General features: G+C 47.5%; 1 protein-coding gene across 1 annotated transcript in view; it reads left to right on the top strand.

Moving 5' to 3' along the window:
- Positions 1-12,184, top strand: part of PRIMA1 (proline rich membrane anchor 1) — a 107,496-nt gene that overhangs the window by 19,535 nt on the left and 75,777 nt on the right. Inside the window, exon 3 of the mRNA XM_073609882.1 lies at positions 10,676-10,823. Coding sequence (XP_073465983.1) covers positions 10,676-10,823 — 148 coding nt within the window. The remainder of the gene's footprint in view (positions 1-10,675; positions 10,824-12,184) is intronic.

The following is a 12,184-nucleotide window of genomic DNA, read 5'->3' as shown; positions in this document are numbered from 1 at the left end:
CAATATGGTTACATTTAATGAATTTACAACATTTAGTAACATATTGCTACACTTAGAGGCTCCTCTCTTCTCTTTTATACTCTGGAGCTCCTGCTGGATTTTGCTTCTAATCCCCTTGTGGAGGCTTCCATTTGTGGATGGACATTTTATGGTTACACAACCTGGTCACATTGCTATAATCTTTTTATATGGACTATAAACTGAAGTATTTATGAATAAATGGTTGTGGAACCAATCATTTGAGTTTCCATTATTTCTTATGGGGAAATTCGCTTTGATATACAAGTGCTTTGGATTACAAGCATGTTTCTGGAACGAGTTATGCTCACAAAACAAGGTATTACTGTATATGCAATTAGAGGACTCAAAATAGCACAAAAATCATAACGCAAAAAAAAAAAAAAGCAGCAACAACACGCTAATCATTGGAGGCAGCCAAGCAATCAGCATTTTCAAGAGGAAGGAGGTCAGTGAGAACAGCAAACAGGATCATTCAACCCCAACACTTCTCTCTCCTCCCTCATTCAGACCATTTTTCTGCTTCGATAAGGAACCGTTTGCTGTGCCGGGCCGCTCGATCGTGAACAGTCAATGTTTAACTAAGGAGATTTGATCTTTATCTGTGTATATAAAACAGGCTTCAATGAAAACCGATCTATTTTTATCCTCCGTCCTTTTTTTTTTTTTTTTTTTTTTTTAATACGCCGACTCCATAAATGGTATAATACCGCGCTGACAATTAAGTGTGGATAATGGGCTCCGTACCGCAGCCTGCGCGTTCCAGACAAATTCCCAGCGCGGCTCAGTCCATAGATTGTCATTAAACACCGCTATCATCTAATATTAATGACCTTTTTATAGAGCATTATTTAATTATGATCCAATTACGCCTTGACTTGCGAGCGCTGACACGTCTGTAGCCAGACCGGTCCGACCTTACTTCTCGAAAAACGAAACGCCATTCGCTGTCTTATATTAGGAGGGGTGAGCTTCGGCTCTGGGAACCAGTTATTTGGGTAGGGCTGCGGCCAACTACATACTGGAACTGCTGCAAAACAAGCAGTGGGGCCGGTGTCCAGGGGGGCCTAGAAAATGTGAGAACAGTCCAATATTATTATATTATTGTTATTATTGTCTATATTCTGTTTTACTAGTTTATAAAGAGTAATATGGCTGTTGCTTGATATGTACAGTATGTATTGGTTTGTGTTCCCTTCACCATGTTGCATTTATAGGCATCAATTGCTCAGGTTACATGCTTACATAGTTGCATTGCAGTATAGTTACATAGTTGCATAATTGCATAGTTACATAATAGCAAAATTAGTGGGCACAAACAGCATAGATCAACCACATCCACTGGAAAGCTAACAGAGGCTGAAGCTACAGTCCCTTGGCCACGCCCCTCTGATATGTTTCACTGTCGTAGGCTAAGCCCCGCCAGGGTGAACTGCGTCATAGGGGGGGAATCCCCTCTATCACAGATGGGTAAGGCTGGTGGCTGCTGCTGTCCCCCAGGCAGCTATGTCTGGTGGCTACTGCTGTCCTCCACAAAAGGTACAGAGGTAAGATGTTTCTTGTACCGCGTTTCCCTGAAAAAAGACCTACCCCGATAATAAGACCTAGCGCTATTTTCCGGGAGGGCTGCAATATAAGCCCTACCCCAAAAATAAGTCCTAGTTCGATGCGGCACCGCTTGGCGCTCAGCTGATCTCCTCTTTTCTCTAGGCGGGGAGTCTTGGCCCCCCTCCCTGCATTGCTCAGAGCGGGGAAGACAGCACAGGCGGGCCGTGGAAGTGCCGCGCAGGGCTGAGCTGATCTCCTCTTCTCTTGGGTGTCAGCCGGGGATCTGCACTAATCGTAGCCGTGGAAGACAGCTCAGGCGGGCCATTGAAGCAGGTGTCAGCAGGGGATCTCGGCCCCGCCTCCCTCTGCACTAACCATAGCCGTGGAAGACAGCTCAGGTGGGCCATTGAAGCAGATGTCAGCGGGGGGATCTCGGCCCCCCTCCCTCTGCAGTGCTCGGAGCGGTGGAAGACAGCTCAGGCAGGTTATAGAAGAAGGTATTTTCACTGTTGCATTAAAGACCTTTTGCATTAGGTGATCCTGTGATAGAGGGGATTCTGTCATTTTGCAACCACTGAGAAGATAGCACATTGCATGGCAAACCCTACCCCGAAAATAAGCCCTAGTGTGTTTTTGTCTGACAAAATTAATATAAGACCCGGGCTTATTTTCGGGGAAACACGGGTAGTTGGTGACCAGGTTTGCACACATTTCAGGAGGGATTTTGGTCCACTCTATTTTTACAGATCTCTAAATCCTTAAGGTTTTTTGGATGACGCTTGGCAACTCGAAGTTTCAGCTCCCTCCATAAATTTTCTATAGGATTAAGGTCTGGAGACCGGCTAGGCCACTCCATGATCTTAATGTGCTTTTTCTTGAGTCCTTTGTTGCCTTGGTGGTATGTTTTGGGTCATTGTCATGCTGGAAAACCCATCCATGATCCATCTTTAGTGTTCTGGCTGAGGTAAGAAGGTTCTCCTCCAAGATTTTACACATGGCCCCATTCATTGACCCCTCAATGTGGCAAAGTCAACCTGTACCTCTAGCAATGAAACAGAAGCATCTCAAAGCATTATGTTTCCACCTCCGTGCTTGACTGTAGGGATGGTGTTCTTAGGGTCATAGTCAGCATTTTTCTTCCTCCAAACACAGCGAGTCCCCCTCCTGAAGAAAACTTATGTACAGTCATGCCAATGAACATCTAAATGACTCAGAGAAGGATTAGGCGAAAGTGCTGTGGTCAGTTGAGACCAAAATTGAGCTCTTTGGCATTAACTCGACTCGCCGTGTTTGGAGGAAGAAAAATGCTGACTATGACCCTAAGAACATCATCCCTACAGTCACACACGGAGGTGGAAACATGATGCTTTGGGGCTGTTTCTCTGTTGAAGGTACAGGCCGACTTTGCCGCATTGAGGAGCCAATGGACGGGGCCATGTACTGTAAAATCTTAGATGAGAACCTTCTTCCCTCAGCAAGAACACTAAAGATGGGTCATGGATGGGTCCTCCAGCATGACAATGACCCAAAACATACCACCAAGGCAACTAAGTAGGGGCTCAAGAAGAAGCACATTAAGGTCATGGAGTGGCCTAGTCAGTCTCCAGCCCTCAATCCTATAGAAAATTTATGGAGGGAGCTGAAACCTCTAGTTGCCAAGAGACAGCTAAGAAACCTTAAGGGTCGGTTCACACTGAGGCAGCACGACTTGCAGCGCGACTGCTTCAGGCGACCCAGGACACGACTCAGCGGCGACTTGCAAAACAACTTCTGTATAGAAGTCAATGCAAGTCGCCCCCAAAGTTATACAGGAATGGAGCGACGCAACAGAACGGGACGCTACTTGTCAAGCGGCTAGGTCGCCTGACAAGTCGTCCCAGTGTGAACCGAGGCTAAGGATTTAGAGAAGATCTGTGAAGAAGAGTGGACCAAAATCCCTCCTGAGATGTGTGCAAACCTGATCACCAACTACAAGAAACGTCTGACCTCTGTGATCGCCAACAAGGGTTTCTCCACCAACTACTAAGTCATGTTTTGCTTGGAGATCAAATAATTATTTTACTCACCGAACTGCAACTCCATTTATAACATTTGTATTGTGTGTTTTTTCTGGATTTTTGGTTGATATTCTGTCTCTATCATATAAAATACACCTATGATAAAAATGATAGACCCTTCATTTCTTTGTAAGTGGGCAAAACTTACACAATCTGCAGGGGATCAAATAGTTATTTTCCCCTCTGTAGTTATATAGTTACATAGTTATATAGTTATTCAGGGTGAAAAAAAGACAAAAGTCAATCTAGGTCAACCAATAGAAAAAAGAAAATCCCCAATATAAACAAGCCCAACACCCAGCGTTGATCCAGAGGAAGGCAACAAAAACTGAAAATTGTATCATACATACCGTAATTTAACTTTCCTGGTGCCTATCCATGGCAGCATATCTGTGATAGAGCTCCGCCTCGACTCCTCCATCAGGACCAGCGAATAACATAAATTAAAGACATAGTCCCTCCCCTAACATTCTCTGTAATATAGAATACCGAGGGTGGGAACGTATGCTGCCATGGATAGGCACCAGGAAAGGAAAATTACGGTAAGTATGATACAATTTTCAGTTTTCCTGGTGCCTCCATGGCAGCACACCTGTGATAAATAACTAGCTCACACGGGTGGGTTTAATGCTTAACGAAAAAGATCTTTAATTAGACACTGACATAGCCGCATGAACTGCACTTCTTCCGAACTCTACCGTTGTAAGAGCCCCTGGGTCAATACGGTAGTGCTTAAGAAATGTGTGCCAGGAAGGCCAAGTGGCCTGCATACTGTTTCCAAAGAAACGTTCGCCCTCACTGCCCATGATCCTGACACCGCTCTAGTTGAATGAGCATTCACCTGAGAAGGAGGCTCCATGTTCTTCACCCTGTAAGCTTTTTGTATCAACTTGACAACCCAGGATGCCAAGGTTCTGCTGGAAGCTTCCTTTCCTTTGTTTGTGCCCCACGGGATGATAAACAACCTTTCAGAGTTCCTGAATTTTGCTGTAGCTTCCAAGTAGGCCCTGAGGACTCTGGATATTTCTAACTCATGACAGGAGTCTAATTCTGAGTCAGAAAAAACTGGCAACGCCCATGGCTCCATTAGATGTGCTGGCGTGGTGACTTTGGGTGTGAATCCTCGGAGAGGGCGAAGCTCTACCCTGTCTGGAAAAAAAAAGAGATGTGCTCTTCCCCTATGCCCAAGGAATGGAGTTCTGAGATTCTTCTGCCAGATGTGACGGCCAGAATAAATGTTGTTTTTAGGGTTAGATTCCAGATTTCAAGTTTCTTCCACAGGTGCAAACGGATGGCTGGATAAGGCTTCTAGTATTAATGGAAGATCCCACTTAGGAAGGGGGCACCTGACAGGCGGACGTATCTTCAGCACCCCTCTGAGAATCATGAACACTAGGGGATCTTCTGCCCATTTTGTATTAGTCACTGCAGAAATTGCTGACACTTGCACCTTAAGGGGGCTCTGGCTGAGCCCCAACTCGAGACGGTCTGAAGGAACCCTAAGACATCGAAAGTAGAAGGAGAGACTGGATCAAACCCTTTTCCTGTAGCATAGGACAAGAACTTGTCCCAAATCCTTGCATATATTGTGTTTGTTGTTGGTTTAATGGCCTTAAGCAGGGTGGATATGACCTCCAGGGAGTAGCCTAACAACTCAAACCTCCTCCTCTCAACTTCCATATTCGAAGATCCAGCTTTTGTGGGTCTGGATGAGCTAGCATGCCTTGAGTCAATAGTTGCGGGAAGGGGGAAATTCTGGTAGGGGGACTCACACTGAGATGCATGGCTAGCGGGAACCATGGTCTCCTTGGCCAATAGGGCAATACTGCTAGTATTTCGACTGGTTCTCTTAGCAGCCTGAGGAGAAACTTTGAGATGAGTGGGCGAGGAGGAAAGGCGTATGCCTTCGTGAAGTTCCAAGGACATGACAACGCGTCCACTCCCTCTGCCTGTGTATGTGGAAAGCGAGAGAAGAATCTCCTGAGTTTAGTATTCTCCTGGGTAGAGAAGAGATCCACCTGTGTGGTTTGCCATAGTTTGGAAATTTGATTGAACATATGGGGGTGAAGTGTCCACTCGTTGTTGTTCACAAATTTCCTCGATAGGATGTCTGCTTCCGTGTTCATTTTGCCTGGGAGATATATCGCTCTGAGATCTACCAGGTTTCTTTCGGCCCAGATCATTATAGGTTCCACCTCCCTTAGAAGTGCTTTGCTGTGGGTGCCTCCTTGTCTCTGTAGATATGAGACCGCTGCTCTGTTGTCTAGATGCAGAAGCGCCTTTGATCTGAGGTGCTAATGAGGTCAAGGCTAGAAATGCTGCTCTCATTTCTAGGATGCTGGATACTATCCCTCTGGTGGGAAAGGACCATCTTCCTTGAATCCTGAACTCTTTGCAATGGGCACCCCACCCTTGTCCGCTTGCATCGGATGTAATTATGGTCCATGAGTGGGAACCCAAATGATGGGACTGGGAGAGATTCTCTGGATTCGTCCACCAATGCAAGCTCCTGCTCATTAGTGACGACAACAGAATCATCTGAGATAGATGCTGTCTCCTCCATTGTCCTAGGAATCCTGTCTGGAAGTGTCTCAGATGCCAGTGAGACCTAGGGACTAGGGGTATACACGAGGACATCATGCCTATAAGGCTCAAGGACTGTGAGGCTGATAAATGAGACCCCGTATGGTCTTGGACATTCTTTGAATGATGCCCCTCATCTTCGGCTGAGGTAATGATACTGTGCCCCCGGCCTGTATTAAACATTACCCCTAAGTAAATCATGTGTTGTGTTGGTACTAGCTGGCTCTTCCCATGATTTACCAACCATCCTAGCTCCGATAGTGACTGCAGAAGTATGTCTCTGTGGGCTATAAGCCGATTCGGGTTGTCTGATAGTAAGAGGATATCGTCCAGATAGTGGTAAATCCTTAATCCCCTCTCTCTCAGAGGGGCCAGGACAGATATCAACACCTTCGTGAATACCCGAGGGGAGGTGCATAGGCCAAAGGGCAGAGCCTGGAATTGCAGGTGGACATGACCCACTGCAAATCTTAGGTGCTTCTGGTAAGACGGTACAATAGGGATGTGAAGGTAAGCATCCTGCAGATCTATTGATATTAACCAGTCTTCTGGTTGTATTGCTTGGATGATTGTTTGAAGTGATTCCATCTTGAAACTCTCGAGATTGATGTATCTGTTGAGCCTTTTCAAATCTATTACCGGTCTCCAACCACCTGTTTTCTTCTGTACCAGAAAGAGGGTGGAAAAAATCCTGTAAATCGTTCCGATGGGGGAACAGGTACTGCTGCCCCTTGATGCTGTAGCGACCTTGTAAACTGGTTTAAGGCCAGTTCTTTCTGTGCTTTCTACATTCTCCGTCCATGACCTGATAGTTAGACGCATTAGAAACAGATGTTAGTGCAATGGCCGGCCTACAAGCCGCCCCTGCAGCTAGATCTAGATCAATTAGACTATCCAGGGGATCCTTAACTGATGTTGAATCCTCCATCGGTAAGATTACGTTTTTTGCTAGACGCACTACAGCCGCATCAACCACAGGCATTGAACTTAAAGACTGTGTATCCGTATCTGCCAATGGATACAATTTGGTCAAACGGGCTAGGGAAAACTTCTTGTCTGTTTTGCTCCAATTGTCCTCTATAATCTCTCTGGTTTCCCCCATTAATGGGAAGACCATTTGCTTTCTTTTAAGAAAAGGAAAACAAGTTCTTGATTTTTGAGGAGACTCTTCCAGATCCTCCCAGGCAATAGCATTCTTCACCGCCTGGATAAATGGCTGTACCAGGGAAAAACTGAAACCGGAAGGTTCCGAGTCTTCTGAAGACTCCTCAGAAGGATCTTCTGGTGGAGAAGGTCCAGCTGTCCCTCCTGATGCAAGCAGAGGACTACTGATAGCTGAGGGCCCCAGGGTGCTGGGGTCTAGGTCTTGCATTTGAACAGCTCGTGGAACTGGATGGGTGGGAATTATGGCCGCCAGTTCTGAAAAGGAGTCTTTCAGGGTCTGCTTAAGTAGATCGACCACCTGCTGGCTTTCCAGTTCCCGGTTGGCTGCCTAGACCCTGAGACAGTCCTTACAGACCAATTTATCAGGGAGTGGTACAGCGCCACAAGCCCAGCACTTTTTTCTTGATGCCAGAGGTGGGGGCGAAGGAGAGCGACGATGTCTCCGAGATCCTGATCTCCTGGAGGACCTATGGTGTGAGGAGCCTGATCCCTGATCTGAACTGTTGTCGTTGTCATGGCGTCTTGAAGATTTTCTGGATCGCTTTGAGGAAACAGGGCTGAAACAAAATTTGTTTGTCAGTGGCGCACTTTTTTTTTTATACTCACGTACAGATGGTCCCATGCTATTGGACAATGGAGGATCTTGGCTTTGTGACGAATGAGTCATAGTAAAATGAGCAGGAGGATCAGCTGCAAGAAGATAGAGTGAGAGTAAAGATAGAACCCCTTAAGAGAAGAAAATCGTACCACAGTCTCAGCGATGAAAGAAGATCGCATACCTGCTTGCTGATATGTTTTGGACCTGCAGGGCCCCACTGGCTATTAAACGCAGCCCTGAGCCCAAATGGAGCCAAAATGTTTAAAAGCCAAGGGTGGGCAGATTAATTAATATGTCCGCCCCCCCTCTTGCACTATTAACCAACCCACAGCATTGTTTTACCTTAACAAATATGGCTCCCAAGGGCTCACCGCCGTGCGCGCATGCGCACTAACGCCAGCAGAGGCTTCTGACTAAGGCACACATCAGCTCCATATTGCGGGCCCGCGCACGCGCACTGTCCCGCCGCGTCAGCGTGTCTATACACGCCCCGCGACGTAAGGAAGCAAACGAGGAAGAAGTCTAACCTGCCCAGGGATACAAGGAAGCTGATCCTCCTGCTGTATCCACCAGCATTCATCGTTCATCATGCACCAGCAGACTGTGTTCCTATGAGGAAACTCTGCAAAACCCCAAAAGATCCACAGAAGGGGTTCCCAGTCTTATCAGCGTTAACAGCGGCCCAAGAACAGGGACTGCACACGGGAGAGGCTGAACCCGGCCAAAGGCAGAGGTATGGACATACTGCTACTCTTCACCAGCTCAAGAGGTATGAGGAAAAAAAAAGGAGAATGTTGGGGGAGGGACTACGTCTTTCATTTATGCTATTCACTGGCCCTGAGGGAGGAGTCGAGGCGGAGCTCTATCACAGGTATGCTGCAATGGAGGTACCAGGAAAACCTTTTCAAAATGTTCTCCATGCTTTGGGAAAATTCTGATTTTAGCCAATGTGAGGTTCTAACATACAACTGGTTTTGTATTCCCTACTTCTAAAGTGGCATAGACTATTGTTGGAGGCTGTGCATGGCTGACAACCTACATGGATTGCATGCTCTTGGGTCTATCAAGTCATTTTTTAATATTTTGTAGAGTTTCCATTTTCAATGCATCTGATTGGTTCCCAATGCTTTAAAAAAAAGGATCTGATACGACCCCCCTTCCGTCAAAGCTTTGTTCCGCCTTGTGTGGTCACAGAAGGGAATGAAAATAATGCCATATGGTTGGATAGCTGGTCAAGATTAAAAAAAAAACATGTCTATTGGAAATGAGCTTGGGTTCCATTCGAACATGGACGTTAGGGGTCATTGCTGGGCCAATGAGGAGAGTCACCGCCCCACAGCTACACTTATGCAAAGGAGCGGGGATGCTTGTGACATTGTTGACCTAACATAGCCATGTATTCCGTCAGTGATGTCATGAGCACCCTGCTTCTTCGGGTACATCAGCTGAGGAACGGGGAATCTCCCACTGGCAGCTTATTGGCCCGGCACTAACAGCTAACTTCTAGGTCCGAACTGAACCCAAGGCAGAACCCAAGCTCATTACTAAAGTCCATTGAGTTCAACCAAAATAAAAAATAAAATGCTGCATCTTCAAACCCAAAATCTGCAGTTGATCCAGAGAAAGGCAACCCTGGCTATAGAACTAGGAAGTCTATTCCACGTTGTCACAGCTTTTACTGTGAAGAACCCCTTCCAAATGCAGAGGTTAAACCTTTTCTCCTTCGAGCACAAAAGGTGGCCCCTTTAAACAAGGGCGTACGTACAGGGGTTGCCATTGCGAGCAGACCCCATACTCCAGGGGGGCCCATATGGCCCCCCCTGTATGCCTGGATAGGAGGGTGACAGAGGAGGCGGCATGTAGAGGAACCGATCCCTCCATGTATCCACTGAATGCCTGCTTCTCCTCTTCTCCCTCCCGCAGACATTCAGCGACTGCAGGAGGAAAATGGAGGGCATCAGCTCCTTCACATGCCGCTCCCGTCGCCTCCCTATCCCTGTCCTGCTGCCCCAGGCCCCTGTGTAATCTCCTTGCCCCCCCCCCCTGCCGCCTTCACAGCACTTCCCTGTCTTATGAATCGGTGCTGATCACTGACTCGTTTTTTTTGTTTTTTATTCATTCATAGCTGAGGCATTGTAAGCTGTGTTACTATGCTTCAGTTTATAAATGAACAGGAAGCCACTGTAAAGAGCTACTCCTGTCCATTCATTCTGTGCAGCTTAGACTGCGGAGAATGGGGCTGATAATTCTGTTCTCAGTCCCCTTCGCTGTCTCAAAAGTGAGACATCATGGGGTCTGTTTTGTCCCCTGATATTTCACCAAAGCCCCCCAATGGGGGTCCTAAAAAATATGAAAAAAATGATAAAATAAATAAATAAATAAAATGGTAAAAAAAAAAATTAAAAAAATAAAACAACAAAAACAAAAAACTACTGACAACAGTGGCGGAACTACCAGGGTCACAAAGGTCGCACTTGCGACTGGACTCTGGCGTTCCACCACTGTGATCGCGGGAAGGTGGCCCGCTGCGGGGCAATAATAAAAAAGGGTGCCACAACGGGAGTAAAGGGCCCCAGGATCAGTTTCAAGGGCCCTGGTCAGGGGGCCAAGGGGGCTCTTCAAGGTTTCTTGCACTTGCCAAGTGTACAACTTTATGGCCTAATTGATGTAATTATGAATGGATGTAACCATTTCCTTTCCTTTCCAGATCGCTCAGACCGAACCCCAGAGAACATGTTCCAGGTCCACCGTGGAGAATCTGCCCAGTGGATGCCAGCAGGTGTGCCAGTGTAGACCTCCGCCATTATTGCCTCCTCCACCCCCTCCTCCGCCACCTCCGAGACTCCCAGCACCTAGTGAGTACCCTGCAACTCTCAGCCTGTACTGTGTTGTTGGATCAGTCTTCTGTGGTTCTGTAATAGGTTTGAAGCTAGCTTGATAAAGAGACACAAGAGGGCGCATCTAAGTGCAGCATGTTGATCATTTATTAATAAGAAAGCAAAATGGTCACTCACATGATGTTGTAATAAAAAAGACTGATCTTAACCCGCGTAAATGAGCTGGCGTCGCTATGATCTTCAAAAGAGGCTCCCTGTTCAGCTGCTCTGCCTCCTACCTAGACCCACAGGGACATTTCGCTATAATAGGAGGCCTATGGCAGACACAGACAGTTACCTTCTGCACCCTCTATGCCCCAAATGTCCATCAGCTCCAATTTTTATCTAAGGTGTTCGCCCGTCTCTTTCGGTCACCCCACGAGGTCCTCGTAATTGGGGGAGATTTTAACCTGTCCCACTCCGTGACTTTTCGATCGCCATGTGGTGAATCCCCAGGCTCCACAGACCCGAGCCCTTAGGGGCTCCAAACTCTTCCGTCAGCTCACTAGGAGACATGCTCTTTTTCAAGCCTGGCGGGTTCTCCACCCTAGCGACTGACGTTGCATGTTTTATTCCGCCCCTCACCATACCCATTCACGTATGGACTATTTCTTCGTTAATAACAAAACGCTCCATAACGTCCGCTCCGCACAAATACTCCCAATCTCCTGGTCCGATCATGCTCCCGTCCTACTAACACTGGACCTGGGCACCCTCTCCCATAGGCCATCAATCTCCTGGTCCGATCATGCTCCCGTCCTACTAACACTGGACCTGGGCACCCTCTCCCGTAGGCCATCAATCTCCTGGTCCGATCATGCTCCCGTCCTACTAACACTGGACCTGGGCACCCCCCTCCCGTAGGCCATCAATCTCCTGGTCCGATCATGCTCCCGTCCTACTAACGCTGGACCTGGGTACCCTCTCCCGTAGGCCTTCAATCCCCTGGTTGGATCATGCTCCCGTCCTACTAACGCTGGACCTGGGTACCCTCTCCCGTAGGCCTTCAATCTCCTGGTGCGATCATGCTCCCGTCCTACTAATGCTAGACCTGGGCAACCTCTCCCATAGGCCATCAATCTCCTGGTCCGATCATGCTCCCATCCTACTAACGCTGGACCTGGGCACCCTCTCCCGTAGGCCTTTAATCTCCTGGTGCGATCATGCTCCCGTCCTACTAACGCTAGACCTGGGCAACCTCTCCTATAGGCCATCAATCTCCTGGTCCGATCATGCTCCCATCCTACTAACGCTGGACCTGGGCACCCTCTCCCATAGGCCATCAATCTCCTCATCCGATCATGCTCCCATCCTACTAACGCTGGACCTGGGCACCCTCT

This window comes from Aquarana catesbeiana, linkage group LG13 (assembly GCF_042186555.1).
Source record: "Aquarana catesbeiana isolate 2022-GZ linkage group LG13, ASM4218655v1, whole genome shotgun sequence".
Classification (NCBI taxonomy): Eukaryota; Metazoa; Chordata; class Amphibia; order Anura; family Ranidae; genus Aquarana; species Aquarana catesbeiana.
Note: the sequence above shows the minus strand (reverse complement) of the source record. Positions and strands in the feature narration are given on the sequence as shown.